The 18180-nt window shown below is 37.2% G+C and overlaps 1 protein-coding gene across 1 annotated transcript in view; it reads left to right on the forward strand.

The window, feature by feature from the left end:
* Positions 1–2462: 2462 nt before the first annotated feature.
* Smp_100030 (putative ribosome biogenesis protein BMS1) overlaps positions 2463–18180 on the forward strand; it is a gene marked incomplete at both ends in the record, with an annotated part of 17398 nt that continues 1680 nt past the window's right edge. The window contains 8 exons of the mRNA XM_018799780.1: positions 2463–3144; positions 4834–5201; positions 5971–6463; positions 7846–7914; positions 9596–10116; positions 11901–12147; positions 15624–16181; positions 17913–18154. Coding sequence (XP_018651535.1) covers positions 2463–3144; positions 4834–5201; positions 5971–6463; positions 7846–7914; positions 9596–10116; positions 11901–12147; positions 15624–16181; positions 17913–18154 — 3180 coding nt within the window. The remainder of the gene's footprint in view (positions 3145–4833; positions 5202–5970; positions 6464–7845; positions 7915–9595; positions 10117–11900; positions 12148–15623; positions 16182–17912; positions 18155–18180) is intronic.

Here is an 18180-nt window from a genome sequence, read left to right on the forward strand (position 1 = left end):
TAGAGCCAGTGAAATGTCTTTGAGTCGTATTCAAATAATCCGACAGTCGCGTCTCTAAGTATCAAAAGTTCGTCGATCCTCATCAAAATCAAGGACAACCGACCCACATCAATCAGCTGCACGTCGTGGACTAACACACACTGCAGCAGTCTCACTCAGTTTCTGTTACCTATCCTTACAATACATTTCTGTAATAACGTTACGTTCATTCTACGTGATCATCAAATTGGCCGTAGAAAATGAATACGACGAAAGAGCGTTGGAAATCACGCATGAAACTCGAGGTGTGACGCCAACATAAGTGAGGAGGTCACGACGTCCTCATCTAGCTGAAAAAAGCCTCCAACCGCCGACATACATCGCCAGGATTAGTGATCTGCATACTAACTCATATCCACTTCACGCTATTAAGAACTAAGTCACATTGTTATCTAAGTCGGAGTACCATCAAAATGCAGTCTTTTAAAGATTGCCTGCCGTCCAGGATTAGTATATCTGAAATAGACACATCCTATTTACAATTCGACCCTGATTTGTATTATCCATATTGTATCAACATGATTTGACTCCAGAATGTGAAGTAAATAGGATATACATTTAACCGAAATCATGCTGGACCCCAAAGGGTACTAAGCCCAACTCGTGTTCAAACTTGTATTTTTACGTTTCATCTGTCACTAGAGCACATGCAAAGTGAAATAAGACTTTTGTTTCACACATCCTCATCAATGTAGTGAGCTCAACAGCTACGCAGTTATATTGGGTGACATAAAAGCCTATTCGTTTGACTTACGTTACAAATTCGTTTCTCATTCATGGATTTATTCCCTACGTCTGTCAACCAATAGGTATGCATGAAGTGTATATATCCTCAAAACATTCTGTAGTACCTTCAACTTTACGTGACAGAATTAGCAAACTGTTTGTTCTTTGGGATCCTCACCTAGGTGGTCGGAGAAAGTTTTAAGTCTAGGAGCCATACACCCCACGTTATACTCTTGTTGGAAATTGAATGTATATAATGATAATAGTGTTAAGGTGGAAAAGTTAGAGCGATTCCCCTTGGTACCAGCAGAACTAAGGTAATCATTAAGCCCTCTATATAATGACTCAGGAGAGTGTCCCCACCATAACTTCGTGTAGAGTTCCATAGCCTACTGATTCGGACCTCGAAATAACTTACGAGCACTTTTGTGAGAGATCATTAGTGTTCTGTTTTGAGTGGGTGTTCATTTGAGTAGACTTGTTATTGAAACGAATCAGCAGTCTGTTTGGGTTGAGGGAACCAGGAGCGACATAATATATCAGATTGTACTAGGCCGGTTGTAAACGAAGGGCTAGAGGCAAATGCTTCACTATCAATTGTCATGTCAGATTCAAGGACTCGAGATACTTCATTCAAGGACAATGAAAAAACGTAGAATAGGCAGGGACTATCAACTGAGAAAACTCTGTGTAGATAAGTGCACTGACACCAGGTCCATTAAGATAAACAGAGCGATGAAGCTTGTACGTTTCAAATTGAAATCATTAACTGCCTATGTGCGAACAACGTACGTTAACCCAATAAAATGGAGGAGTTGCGTGAATTAAGTAATGCTCGCACTTCAGGAGGATTTGACTTGACTTAAATGTCAGGTGGATAACAATGAACTTACAATTTACACTCCAAAGTCTAAAGTAGTCCATCCGAAGAAGTCGGACTTCTTCAATTACATAAGGAGCATTGATACTCTACCATCTGCCAACTGCTCATAACTTTGTACATTGAAGAACTTTTTGTTTTCAATAAAACTTTGAAAATTATACCATATTTTACGTACTTTACATTATTCGTGTGCTGTGTTGTAGGAATGAAAGCGAACACAGGAGTCGGTTGCGGTAAATGCATCAGTGTGTATGTAGTGGAAAAGTAGACAATGTAGCGGATATTTAGGCTAATAATCGGCAATTCGTCGTATGTTTAGGGGAAAAGTCGGCTATTCGTCGGATATTTAGGGGAAAAATCGGAAATTTAGCGACATTTGAAAAACAGAGCGACAGAAAGGGGAAATTCCGCTTTATTTCCCCCGGACAGGCGAAAAAGCAGACATTTTGGCGCATTTCCCCTTTATTTACTACTTATTTTCCAATGCATTTTCCGCTTTATTTCCCCTTTGTTCGCCTTTATTTCCCCTTTATTGGTTGTTTGGGCCCGTCCAGAGCCATTTGAACCATTTGAAAGAACCTTAAGTTTATACTCAATCATATGTTGAATGACGATAATACAACCCAAAACGTTTTTTATTCGCAAGAATTGAAATTATCTTAGATTTTTACTATATAGAGAACTACTTTCACCATGATTTCAGTCATTGGGATGTTGAACGGCCAAGGTTAGCGTATATTCAAGCTATCCTTATACACGTGCATCTGGGTTCAAGTGTTGCGCTCCTAACTGTAGACTCTGACTGGGGGAGTTTATGTTTGCTTCAATGGTGTTAAAAGATCCTAATAAATTTGATGACAAGGATGTTAACAAAAAACATCGCCCACGTGTCAGCGGTCGTAAAGCCCAAAAAAAATTTTCACGGGAGTCAGCAGTAGCAAATAATCCTAAGGCATTTGCTGTCCAACACACAACTAAAGCGTCGCGCCTAGTACAGCGTACACTTGATCACCAGACTAAAAGACATCATTTATTACAGTCCAAATATGTTTCGGCTGTTTCTCCACCATACATAGTTGCAATTGTCGGGCCTCCGAAATCAGGCAAAAGCACACTTCTTCGTGGACTATTAAGACACTTTGCACATTTGTCACTTGGTGTCATTAAAGGCCCAGTGACTGTAGTAGTCGGTAAGAAGGAAAGATTTACTTTCATTGAATGTGGTTGTGAAATCAACAGTATGTTAGATGCTGCGAAGATCGCTGATGTCGTTTTGTTACTCGTTAATGTCCGTGCAGGATTGGAAATGTATCATTTTGAATTCATTAATATGATACAAGCTCATGGAATGCCGAGAGTTATCCCTGTTTTGAATCACTTAGATACATTTAAGGATTCTAGCTCTTCTCGTGCACTTCGAAGAAAAATTAAACATCGCCTATGGACCGATCTTAACTCCAAAATATTCCTCCTCTCACGTTTCCAAGCGAAAAAATGTAAGTTTTGAGGCACATTTTGCTTATTCTCCGTTTTAAACGTTTGGTTAACAGACCCTGGCACTTAACGATTATTTCATATTTCAGAATGACTGGTAGTAACTTACTTATCTATTAGCTATGTATCCCTCGCTGGGCAGGAAGCTTTGGTCATTAACAACCTATTTGTTTTCACTCAGCACTCATACTAATGACTAATTAAAGTCTAACTTCTGTTATTTTCGTCCGGATCTTGAAGCTAACAATAATCAAATAGACTAGAAAGCAACCTATTGCTATTATTAAAATTGACAAATGTGTTAGATCTAAATATTTCTGATTTACATCAATGAAATACACTGGTTATTTATAAAACCATAGTTTCTCGACTGTAAAATCAATGAACTCAAGTGATCACTAAGCTAAACGTTTTGATTACATGACGTATTCTGTACACTTGTCCAATTCCAAGATTTGGAGTTATACTCATCTCAGTAGATATATACGTTTCGCGTTTATAGCTTGGATAATCTAACAAAACCACTGGTCTAGCTCAGATTCCATGTATATGTCGTGTATCGGGTTGCATCTAACCTCAGAAGTGCCTTAATACACTGAAAGGTGTTTGTTTCTATCTGGTAATGCCTTAATGTAATCTCACAATAATACTTGGGAAATATCAGCTCTCTGTGTACACATGATAGAGTGTTTGGACGTAATTAAAAGGATAAAAATCATGAGCTTAAATCAATCTGGAGAATGCAACGAATTCACTTGCTGGGATTACAAACCTCAACTTTAAAGCAAATAGTTCACATGGTCTTCAGATACTTAAAGCACAGAAATCTAATTTAGTTTCCAGCTTCCATAAGATCCGCATATCCTGATGTTGTTTACTTACTTCTAGGACCAAACTCCTTCGTCAGCTTCGTACACGTGTGTATCAATCCTTAAATTTGGTTGTTTAGTTGCCTTAACGTATCTCTGAATCCCCATGTTTTGTGTCAGATTGCATAAACCAAATAGCTTTATGGCAATCTTGTGCGACATTTAATTCAAGACAAACGTTAATACCCTTATCGATACTCATAAATCTTAATGGTTTACGAGATAACCACTCAAGTATATTATATCTTATTTCTTACTAAAATACAGTGAATTCGTCCAATTGTTTAAATGAAAAAAATCCTCCATGATGAGTCAAATAGAATGAACTTGTAATTTTATATATGCTTTAGATTCTCACCAAGCTGGACTTTTAAAATTGGATGCTTAAGTGGCATGTTTATGACTAATTTCACTCACAACATTAAAGATATTTCCACTTGTAACACTTGTTTCCAAACCGCATCTAACTTGCAACAACTTCAAACATTCCTAGCCATAATAATGAAAAAAATCGCTCTCTTGTATTTTGTAATGTACTGCATTCTGGTCAGTACTAAAACAAGTAGATGAACCTAATACTTCCTCTGATCTTATATTCGCAGGCTAGAACCGTTTTCAACCTACTTTGATTTAAGCAATCTGGTAGTGTCTCCAACATTTAATTAATATGTACTACTCAGTGTTTGCAAATAATTTTCTAAAACTAGTATTTTTTTTCGATGGTTCCACCAGTATCACATTGTAATGTGCGTCATTATGCTGTATACTTTATACTTTTAGTTTCTCATAAACCTGATGGACAAAATGCAAGCGACACTCCAGGTGATTATTTGCTAAACGAAGTCAGACGTTTGGCTCGGTTAATAATGGTCAAAACTCCTCGCCCTTCAGATTGGCGTAGCTCTCATCCTTACCTACTAATTGATCGAATAGAAGATGTAACAGACAGCAAAATGTTATCCAACAACATAAATACTGATCGTTGTATTAGTTTGTACGGGTGGGTTCGTGGTGCCCCCTTACCTCCAGCATTAATGTCTCCTGGGATACATATTGCAGGACTTGGTGATTTTGCTTTAGTTGAATGCACTCAACAATCTGATCCCTGCCCATTACCGGGTATGTCCACTCATTCTAACAGCACTGATCCTGTGAAACCAACAAGACATTTGTCTGAACGTGATCGAAAAGTAATGTATATTTTTGTTGATATCTTAATTTTCTATGAGTATATTAAGTGTTAGTTACTGAGTGCCAGGGTATTGCGTATAGTATTTGGCGGGTAACTATCAGTTTAGTGAGTATCCTGTGCACCATGAGAAAACAGTTTTTTTTTTCTCATATTATCTTGTGTAAAACTGATAAAGGCTATAATTATTTTATCTGATGTGAAAGACTGTTCACATTACTGATTAGCAAGGAGTGGAAATGGCAAGTTTCCATGGTATATTTTACACATCCTACCGCCAGCAGTGAACATCTGTAACAAAGAATTCACGCTAAGCTTTTTTGATAATCTGATACATGTTTCGCACATTGTGACAAGATTCGTTTTTTTATTCAAACAAAAATCAAACAAAAAAACTTTATTCATATGATGCATCAATAGCTCTCACATATACAAAAAATATGATTCAAAGTTAAGAACGTTAACCTGTATTAATAAACAAGTGATTCATAATCTATGTTGTCCTTTATAATTGTAGATCGAAATCGAACGTATGTTATAAGTAAATTCAGCTAAGGAGAAAAACAGTAATTTTTCTAGGAAAGTTCTAGATCACAGCTAAGTACCACTTTCTACTTTGATCTGGAGTGTTAGGTAATGTCACCGGCCCTCACACAAAACGCAACTTCTGAACCACCGCTATAAATTACATAGTGTAATAAATACAAATTATTATTATTATTATTACTATTATTATTATTATTATTACTAAGACTTCAATTCCTATTTAGATATATGCTCCAATGTCAAGTCTTCGTGGTGTTCTTTTCGACCGGGACGCGACATATATTGATCTTGGAGGCAGTCACTATCTAACTAATCGTAAATCTCGACATGGAAGTAATCAAACACCAAATGTTAGTCAGTCTATGTTAGATGAATTACATGCAACTTTCAATGAAACTGGTGGGTTAGATGAGCGATTAGATAAGACACATAAGGTTCGTATGGTCAGTAATGCACCGTTTCTATCTGAAGAAGAAGAAGTGGATAATCGTGATGGTTCTCATAATCTCGACAGTTTGATGAATGATGTTACAATGGAAGAACTAAATGATGTGAACACTGACAAGTGTACTGATGAGATACGTGTATCTTCAGAAGAGCCTATTGCAGGATTTCTTGTCCCGGCTGGATTTCAGGAAAGTGGAAACGTGCAAAAGAAGAACCAAGATCCATCACTGTCGAAGAGTGCACATATGCAAGTAAAACAAATTTTAGATGGTGAGATCCATGTTTTTGTAATTTACCTCCTAGCTCATGAACTGTATATTAGTTGTAGTAAGTAAGTACTTGTTGATTGTTAATACTGAGGATTCATAGGAATTTTTCAGTTTGAAGTTGATTTTCATCACAAATGGATATTATGTGTAGAACCGGCAAATACTAGGGAGTGTTAGACGATTATTGCATTTTAGATTAGGGTTAATTAACGCTCACCGGCGACCATCTACTATAGCAAACTCAGTACTTTTAGTTTTTGTGAAGAATATCATAACTCCATACCACAAAATCTGAACGGTTCACAGTTTTATTTCGTGGTTATCGTCCAATATCATTGTTGTTGTCACTCTCAATGTAATTAGATTCCACCAATTTTAGCTTTTCATTTGAACTCTAGCAATATCCCTCAAAACTAGTTACTAATGAGCCAGGATTGTAATTATAGTAATAATAATAATAATTACTATTATTAAATTACAATCAAGGTATTGGTTAATCGTCTAGATTTTACATTACACTTTTGTTTGTTAACTGCTGGTTTATTTTGAGATGTGACAAGTTGGAATGACAGATTTGTGTTAGATACTACGTTATCTATAAGTGACCATGATTTTCTATCCACCAAAATGAATAAATAGAACGTCTTTAAACTGATGAATTTGAGACATACCGTTGTGTAATATTAATAATGCATATTTCAAATGTTTCCCATCTACTAATTAGGAAATATTGTTGAAGCACCCCAAATAAAACGTATCCACTAAAAATCATGGAAGTTTTGTGCAGAAATCAAGGATAATTACTTTAAAACTACTTCGAAATATCACCATGTACCGTGGAACTTAAAACGTATATGTATCGGTTTGAGTTGACATACCACATTGGGACAGAGACAAATTCCAAACCAGTAGATGTAGTCACAAAATCAGTAGTAATAGAAAGGATTAGGCGTCCAAAAAAGATATTAATAGATTTCAGGACTCAGGTTTCATGGAAAGACAAAGGGTAGATGCAGCTGCACTATGGCGAACGATTCTGAGCAATATTACTCAGTGTCTGTAACCAATGCTTCCAATAATCACGTAGACTTTAACCAGTTGTTGTACATCTACCTACATGGCTCAGTCCAACTATCGATAACTTTGTAGACCGGTGATGTGTCTTGGTGTGGCTGCTCCTAGCTTTCTTCTAACCAGCCCCCACACTAGACATCATCCATCGAGGTAGGCGTTGGTTTGGGCATATGTAATAGACGTCCCAACCTATCCCTAGTGAGAACGTTAGTATGTGAAGTGTGTTATATCACTAAACTATTTACAGAATCCATAAGTAATATTATTAATAGCATTGAGAACTATAAGAATATTTCATCTTGTTTACAGATATTGAATGGAAATCTACAACTGCATCATTAGTCAACTGGAACCGTATTGTTTATGGTATAAATAATAGTAAGTTTTGATTTTAATGTTTTACACTTGACAATTCACTTTTCAAATGAACTTAATCTCTCTCAAAAAAATTACAGATGCACCAGATGCACACTTATAATAAAAAAGAAGCGTATTGGTAAGCTAACAATAATGGTAAAACTATACTATGCTAACGCCATTGAGTGATTTTAACCTTAAGATTAGCTAATCAAGCATAAGCCACTCAGAATATAGCTCTTGTGTTGTGTATTACGAAAAAGTGGTAGAATTATAAAGTATTTGGAATTTTGCCAATTAATGAACTTATTAAGACTGGAAGGTCGTAAATAGTTTCCATAAAAGACCTCAGATGCCTTCCAGTTTTCTGATGTGTACTTTCGTGGTGAGTACTAAAACTTCAAGAGAAATTTATCGTCAGTATTCAGACATTTATATGTTTCAGTACAGTTATTCTTAGTGCACCCAGTTCGTATCATCCTACCACGTTAGAAGTTTATTTATCAGGCTATTGGGTTTGTCTTTCATTTCAAACCATTCAGGGGCTTAGGTCACTAACTAGTTCTCCTGAGTATACATCACTTGGCCATACTTCGTATTATTGCGTATCATTGGTCGGTCAGCATGTTTTATTCATTCTAGCAATTGATATTTCATCTCATCAATTAATAACATCTTCCCAAATGATAACTCGGAATTTTGTTACGACGGTTTTACCTTCAAAATCGTAGATTTCCGAATTCATATGTAATTCAACGTTTTATACCAAGTTTATTATGCTTTCTTCACTAACATTTTTATAATAATTCAGATGATAACTGACATCTTTGCCCGGTAAATACCTTATAACCGTGAAGATGTTTAGTCAATACTGATAAGTTCGACATGATACTTAAACTTAACTCAAGATACCAATTGATAAACTGAGTCAGTCAGTCAGTCAGCTACAACGTATAACCAGGCACGTATATTCATCAGTTCAAGTTGCCATTCCTCGTTAGCACAACAAGATGAACACCGGATTCATAGAAGTAGTTAATTTAGGGGTGCTAGTATATAAAAGAAAGGTTGTATATAGGGACCGTTGCTGCTACCTTGACGTGGTGATCGGGCTTGCCTATCGTGATAAACCAATCGAGATATACTAGCTGGAGCAATCGTTCCTCAAGGTCGGTTGAAGAGCGGTGAGACTGAAAGCAGCAAACCCAAGGTCCGAAGGCGAAGTCGTACTGCTGACTGTACAGAGATGTGACAGCAGCAAGGTGTTTCCTTCAGACAACCAGCATAACAGCGATGCTGCCTTCCCCACAAGGAGGGGTGGGGTTAGAAAAGGTCGACCCTAAAAATGTACACGTCGCCTTATCCCACGGATATCCGTCTCTGGCGGTAAGGTCCCAACAAGTACGGAGCTAACACAAAAACTACCCACAAAGCGATCGTGTGTGACCGACCTCAAGCAATTGTCCCTTGGGCACTGCGGTCACGCTCTTAGGTCATGAAGACCATTTCTAACCCAATTTCCTTTTCAGGTACCTCTAGAAGAACCCTTCCACGGTGTGGGCAACCGGGAAGTGATAACTACCCTCATACCTCTAACAGCACTCAAGACCACTGTATTCATAATTGCTAAACTGAACAAATTATGTATCGTTTTTTTCTTCATACATCTTACAAACAAGAAATTGATTTTATATTGTTTTAGATACAAATGAAATTCCCTCTAAAAATTCTAATCAACCAATCATTGGAGATCATGATTTTACTCTTTGTTCAATTCATAAATCAACTGTATTATCGTGGGAGGATTCCGCATCTCATGATTTAATTCGTAATCTATTTACCACTGGTCAATGGGGTGAAAATGAAGATGCTCAAACATTATTAGAAAAAGATGCCAAAGCACGTGAAGAATTAAAAATGAATGAAGTTAAAAAATATGCTGCCGCATCTGGTAGTCGTGTACAGCATACTTACGATGGAAAACAATCATTTCATGATAATGATTCAGATGATTTTGATAGAGTAGAGAACAATTCTGATGACTATGGTGATGATAGTGATGATGATGATGATGTTAATGACAGTGAATCGAATAATGATGAAGATGGTTTTAATCATGAGTCAGATGATGAAAATATTTTTCATGATTCAAATTCTGAGGACGACAATAACAATAAAAGTGTTACATCAAAAGACTTAAATTTGGAAAGTGAATACGATAAGGTCAGTGCTTATATTAACTTGCTTGACGAATAAAATCCTTTTCAAACAATTTGAATTGTAATATCATTCTTAGAAAGGATTAATTTTGATGCTCATCCATCACCCCCTAATTTACTTATCAATAAGAGCACACATCTTCAAACCCTAATCTTTCACATAATGCTTATACTCTTACTACTTCTACCACTATGGAATTTGAATCGACAACTTCATCTCTGTGCTAATTTGGTATGGCAACTCGAACTGATGTACGTACGTACGAAGTGACTGACTGACTGAACAATAAAAACATTCATGCTTTAGCGCAATTTTTGTCGTTTCAAAAATCAGATTTCTATCCATCTGGTTAAGCTACATACTTATGAGAGTTTTTGTTATTTTTTTCTACCGTCAAAATCATCTGAAAGAACACTTGGTTGCTCTAGACTATGCCAACGACTTTCATCTCCTAAACCATATGTAGTTATTGTAACTCATTCGACTAATAAATGAAGTTTTGACTCCTGGAACAACTAGTACAAGGTCCAGGTTCCTATGAAAGCACTTTTTAATGTAACTCATTCACCGGGTACTGGTTTATGTAGTTAGCTATAAGCTCATGATACTATCCAACTGGTCGAACCAAAATGTGTGGATCATTGTTCAAATCTGCAAAATATTTATAGAAAGCTAAACACTTCTAGCACTAAGTCATCAATACCAGTGGGAACAAATGTAACAGTATACACGATTGGTGATTTTTAAACCTGATGAAACGAGTATCTTAAATTGCGCTGTCAAGTCGCTATATCAATTCCCAATCGATATTTCAACATTCATGCAGATAGCTAATATTCTTCCGTGAACTGATCAGTTTCGGTCTTCTAAATCAATTATGATTAATGCAATGAGAAATTTGAAACTTTACTGGCACTCTCTGGGACATTCGAACTCCTGCAATTCATCATCACAGTTCAAGATGCTACCATCAGGTTATGATATTTAACCACTGTCTCCAACCATCTAACATCAAAACTTAATCCATGTGTTATCGTAAAACCTGAGCGATAAAATGTAGTGAACACAAAAATCTGAATAATCGTGGTATCATTCTCAGTATTCACCTATCAATCAGTTACATTATTTATTTACTTATTTGAACACATAAATATTAGCACAAAGGGTCACCAGATACATATGTGTCACACAAATCAAATAAGGTTTGTGTGAGGGCTGTGATACTGCCCAGGTGCCCAAACTGAAGCACGTGGTTTTCTCAGGGGGCCACACCCTGAGCCTTTGATCTAAAGGTGTGATCCACAAGGCAGTGGAACATCGTGAGGAGATGCAGTCCCATGGTAGCTGGTGACCAACGATTGACTCATACGCCATTTGTTCCCTCAGGATACTGGAGCCCATGTACACCATTGGTTTGGAATCAGGGATGGACTTTCCGTGTTCACCTGGTTAAAGCGCCGGACATTCGCTTTTCATCCTCTCAATTTCGTAAACCACACTCTCGCCACGAGAAGGAAGAGAGTAGGACTTCCCTGTCAGAGGCTATATACGCGTGGCCATATGAGAGCATTTCGAGTGGGAGAGCGGACTTTCCCCACTCTCAGCCGTACAAGGGCATTTGGGGGCAGTATATTTATATTTTGGCTTAACCAGAGGATGTAATAAGCGGAACTATCCTGCTCACAGTGTTTGACATTAAAACATACTGTCTATTTAAATGACTTTAATGTCACAATATTTTTATTTAAAAGAGGATTAATATCTTTATTTTTTAAACTACTATTTAGAATTTACTACGACCAACTAAACGGCAAAAAATATTAGAGAAAAGACAACGTCATAAAGCTTTATTTAACCAACTTTATGAAGCAGCTGGTGGTGGTCCTGAAGCTACTGTATTCTATGATAAACTTGTTGCTACACGTGAAGCACAACAAGCATTAAATCGAGAAGTTTTAAAAAGTTTACCTGAAGAAGCTGTTAATCAATTAGAAGGTTTTCCACCAGGAGTTTATGTTCGAATTGAAATTAAAGGTTTGTTTTTTTTGTGTTTATAGGGATATGAAGTAAAAGCACCTTTCTCAACACCATGCACGATACCACGGCGGATATGTGCTGCCTGCTTTTCGACATTAAACTTGTAATTCGCGGCTATGTATTTCTTGATAGTAGTGAGTGAGCTGCTCCTACAATCCTTAACCACCAAAATTGCCACTGTAATCATGTTGATTACTGGCGGGTGACTGGCTGGCGTCTTAGGTTTCGATGACCTAGGTTTCTTCATCCGGACAGCCACTTTAGCGCTCATGACCAATCCTACAGTCGAACTTGCCACACGGAGACGAGATGTCGATTGTGTCCTATCAGATATAACTACTTAAGAATGACTAAGTACTTGGTACAGAATTTATTTGTCTTTCGTAGGCTGAATTTTCGCATTTTTTTTCGTGTCGATTACTGGATGAGTAATTCTAAAGGTCTTAGCTGAATATTCGATTGTCCGTTATTATCATTTTTCTTGCAGTTAGATCTTTCATAAGTGCATCTAACTTCTAGCGGTTTTGACTTATCTTCAATTGACTCACGCTTTCAACTATGAAAATACTAAATCTCCACAAAACCCCTTCAGATAATAATAATAATCATATGCTCTCTAGTGACTGACTTCGAGAGGTAAATCCAGGAGTTCTAGTGAGAAGCAGTGACGAATGGAGTTCAAACCACGTCTGTTGTGAGATATCAACTCACTGAAGACAATTGGTGAAAGGTTGCTCAACTTCGTGGATCAGTTGAAGTTAGACATTACCACTGTTGGATACTGGCTCAGTAGTCTATCGGTTAAGTGCTCACGCGCGAGACTGGTAGGTCCTGGGTTCGAATCTCGCTCGCGAGGCGAGGTCGTGGATGCGCACTGTTGAGGAGTCCCACAATAGGACGAAATGGTCGTTCAGTGCTTCCAGGTTTTCAATGGTGGTCTAGCTTCAATTGACTCATTCAACTATGAAAATACTAAATCTCCCCAAAACCCCTTCTGATTATCTTAAATTAATATTCCGATTAAACTTTGTACATAATACATAGGCTTATCTCGTTGCACATGGACATTACCTTCATTTACAGCATATTAGAAGTCTTACACGAAATATATTGGGAATATTATGTTTCATGTATGTAGATTGACAGACAAACCACGTGAATAAACAGTTAGATGTAGTTTGAATTTGATTACACTATTAAAGTGTCCTTCATCAGGATTCGCTATATTCAGCCATTTCGATAGATTCGTAGATTTATGCCAACATTCTTTTTCCACTAAATGAATAGGTTTCTTTTCATCAACTTCTTAGTATCAAAATATGTCCGATTTGGAATTTTTACAAATGACAATGTGTTAGAATTACAAGTTTTCTATTTCCTGCCATCTTCATTTACACAAAACAAAGGAATAATTGAGCCAAAAGCTATTATACAAATTCCTGAAATCTCAGGCTATGTGATTAGGCAAAAATGGATAGTGGCTAGCAGTGGAATTCAGGACGCGCGTTTCGTCCTATTTGGGACTCGTCAGCTAGATGTACCTGCATCTCAGAGTTGATGTTCACTCTGGGACTCGAACCCAGGGCAAAACGCGCGTCCTGGATTCCACTGCTAGTCACTATCCATCTTTGCTTATAAAGCTTGTGACTTCAGGCAATATCGAGGCAGTGCGCACAGGATGCACATATGTGTTTAGGTCTTTTAAGAGAAAATATGTGGTGTTCCTATACAGTACAGATAGTAATAGAAACTGACGACAGTTTAATACACTCTTTGGGATTTGACTAAAAATCATTTGTAGCGTTGTATCAAACAAAAGTGAGTAATTTTAACATCTTACCCTTTACCCAATTGAATGTTGGATGGAACTGTTATTTTCTAACTTCATCAGTAGATTTCTCAACACTTTGAATATCTGTAATGTATTAATAATGAATATAAAGCAAAACATTGAGGCGGCTAAACTGTAATTCACGTATTACGTACAATAATAATGTAGTATATATTTTGAAAATAATCTTGTTATACTCTCTAGTTTACAGACATATGATCAGGTTATCATAAAAAGGAGTGGAACAAGACTTGATTCGTAGATTGTTTTAACTGAACAGTTGTCTCAAAGACTTTATTTATGTAAGGCAGACAAAGTGCATAATCGTAGGTGACATTTTAAAGTATAATATTATTGTCGGAGTATACATCATAATAGCTATCAATTTTGTAGACACAGAGTTGTTGAAGACTCGGTGTGACATGGCTCAGAATAGATCACAATGGCGTGGGTGTGTACACTCTCTGTCTTCCCTTAAAATTGCCTCATATCCTTCTTTCTTCCTGTACTATATCATTATATACAATCTTTCTTTTATATATTACTACCATTAAATTAACTACTTCTATGAATTTGGTGTTCATCTTGTTGTGCTAATGGGGTGTGACAACTTGGACGGATGCATATATGTGCCTGGTCCTACATTGTAGCTGACTGACTGAGTGGGAGTTGTCTTTAATAAACAGTGAGTTCTCTAAGTAAATGGCATAGCTAAAATGCCCTGCATGTTTTGAATTGGTTGATATTGCAAAGCGATTGACAATATTAGGAACCAGTATTTTCTTAGTATAAGGACTGAGATCTCATATTTAAGAATGATGATTCCTTCGTACTTATAATCATCTACGATTAGGGAAAAGAAAATGAAGAAAAGAGCACAAAATAACAAAAGAGTTATTCCGATAAATCAATCGCCATATATTTTTTTATTTTATTTAAACACATAAATATTGGTACAAGGAAGCACCAGATACATATGCGCCGCACAAATCTCATTCAATTTGTGTAAGGGCTACGATACTCCCATTTCGCCAAAAGGCAAGCTTCCACTCGAGAACGGCTACGATACTGCCCAGATGCCAAAACCGAAGTAGGTTGTTTACTTAGGGAGCCACACCCAGAGCCTTTGACCGAAAAAATCTGATCCACAAGGCAATGGAGCATCGTAAGGAGATGCAGTCCCATGGTAGCCGGTGACCAACGATTGATTCAGATGCCATTAGTTCCCTCAGGATACTGGAGCCCATGTACACCATTGGTTTGGAATGAGGGTTTTGCAACTCCCGTAGGTGGACTTTCCGTGTCCACCAAACCGGTTAAGGCGCCGGACATTCGCTTTTCGTCTTCTCAACTTCGTAAACAACAGTAATGCCACGAGAAGACAGTGAGTAGGACTTCCCTGACAGAGGCTGTGTACGCGTGGCTGTGTGAGAGCATTTCGAGAGGGAGAGCGGACTCTTCCCACTCTCGGCCGTACCAGGGCATTCGGGGGCATATATATATATATATATATATATATATATATATATATATATATATATATATACGCTGGATTATATCGTAATGTAATAATATAAATTTTATTTAGACTAATCAATTATTCCGATAACATCTTTACACCACTGGAATATGTTAATTATAGGTGTTCCACATCAATTTCTGACACGATTTGATCCCTGTCAACCATTAGTTGCTGGTGGCTTATCCAGTGCTGAAGAAGCTTTTGGCTATCTACAAATTCGTTTTCGTACACATCGTTGGCTTAAACGTGTTCTTCGTTCAAATGATCCATTAACCGTATCAATTGGTTGGAGACGATATCAAACTGTTACAGTATTTTCACAAGAAGAGCATAATTTACGTAAACGTTACCTAAAATATTCACTACCACATGAACATTGTCTAGCAACTATATATGGTCCATTGGTACCACCAAAAACTGGAGTTATTGCTTTTGTGAATTCTTCTTGGCAATCAGTTGATGATCCGAACAATCCACATTTACCAGCTTTTCGTGTCGCTGGTACTGGCAGTGTCATTGATACTAATCAATCATTTCAAATAATGAAAAAATTGAAATTAATTGGTGAACCATTCAAAATTTTTTCAAAAACCGCATTTATTCGCGGTATGTTTAATAGTCCTTTAGAAGTGAGTAAAATGATTGGTTGTCGTATACAAACTGCATCGAAAATACGAGGTGAGTACTGAATCCAGTATTGAATGTAATTCCATTTGATTTGTATCCTCTCTTTCATTCAATGGAAGGATTCTGTAAGCTAGATAACTTAATTATAGAGCTTTGTTGGTTTGGACAACACGGCTAGTCCCTTCTTTATATAAAATATACCTAGTAAATAGAATGTTCACTTGGTTAGCAATTCTTTTGACTTTTACTCATTTTTAGGAGTTCTTCCGTATAATTTCAAGTCAGAATTATTCAAAGCAGTTAAAGTACACATGGAATGTGTACAATTAATGTACTTCATTCAACATATAATGATGTCTAATTGATTTATACGTTTACTGTGGTGTCCGGCAAGGCTGCCCACTATCCCCATTTTTGTTTAACTTCATTATAGACCTATTGCTGGAAATAACACTCTCTTCGACTGAATTTTCAGAAATTGATCGCCTACCAGGGGGTCCACTAATCGACTTACAATACGCAGATGACATAGTCCTGTTTGGTGAAGACGCTGGCAAAATACAGAGTCTTCTGTTGGAACTCAGTAATAATGCCAGGATGTTTGGGATGCGTTTCTCCCTATCTAAATGTAAATTGTTACTTCAGGACTAGCCTGCATCAACACCTGAACTAAGGATAGGAAGTGAAGTAGTCGAACGCGTGGACAACTTCACTTATCTTGGAAGTCTGATCAGCCCTAATGAGTTGGTGTCTGACGAAATCTCAGCACGGATTCAAAAAGCTCATTTGGCTTTTGCCAACTTACGTCACCTATGGCGAAGACGAGATATCCGTCTATCAATTAAGGGACGAGTATACTGCGCAGCAGTCAGTTCTGTTCTACTTTGCGGCTGTGAAACATGGTCATTAAGAGTAGAAGATACTCGTTACTATTATTATTACTATTATTTGACCACAAATGTCTTAGAAATATTGCTCGCATCTGCTGGGATCACCGGGTAAGTAATAGTGAAGTTAGACGCAGGGTATTAGGGAATGATGGTAAATCAGTTGATGAGGTCATAAATCTTCATCGACTGAGATGGTTGGGCCACGTGTTACGTATGCCAGAACACCGATTACCACGACGTGCTATGCTGACTAGTATTAGGGATGGTTGGAAGAGAGTTAGGGGTGGCCAAACCAAAACGTGGCATCAGTCCATAAAGTCACCAACTTCTAGTCTGAGCCATGTTTGTAGATGCAGACTACTTGGTTGGGGTCCACGTGACTATCGTAACCAATGATTGGAGACTCTGTGTGACATGTCTCAGAATCGATCACAATGGTGTAGGTGTATACACTCTTTATCTTCCCTTAAACCTTGAGATTAAAATTGCTTCATATCTGTCTTCCTTCCTATACTATATCCTTATATACAACCTTTCTTTATATACTACCACCACCACTAAATTAACTACTTCTATGAATCCGGTGTTGATCTTGTTGTGTTAACGAGGTATGGCAACTTGGACCGATGCATATATGTGCCTGATCCTACGTTGTAGCTGACTGACTGACTGACTTTACTGTTGAATAATTCTAATTCTATCTCTTCTCACCATGGTTTAAGACAATCCAAGAATAGTATCACTAGCCCTTGAGCAGTAAATAATAACTCTCATAGCCTAGTTTAATCCAAAGCTGTACATGGAAAAAATATATGACAATTTAATGAATTTTTCTGTGTTGTATTTCATTTCCAGTAAGTGTTTCTTGATTTTTCTCTTTCACCAATCATAGGTTTAATTAAAGCTGCATTAACCAATCCGTCAACATCAAAACCTGGCGATTTTCGTGCTACATTTGAAGCACAAATTAGGAAAGCTGATATAGTTTTCTTGAGAACATTTTTTGCTGTTGAACTGCCAAAATATTATAATCCAGTTCTTAATAGACTTTTACCTATTGTTGGAGAAAAAGATAAAAATATTACAGGTTGGCGATTACTTCGTACATTAGGTGAACTAAAATGGGGAGGCCTGGTATCAAAACCCGAATGTAATCCGGA

Source organism: Schistosoma mansoni, chromosome 3, assembly GCF_000237925.1.
Source record: "Schistosoma mansoni strain Puerto Rico chromosome 3, complete genome".
In the NCBI taxonomy this organism is placed as follows: Eukaryota; Metazoa; Platyhelminthes; class Trematoda; order Strigeidida; family Schistosomatidae; genus Schistosoma; species Schistosoma mansoni.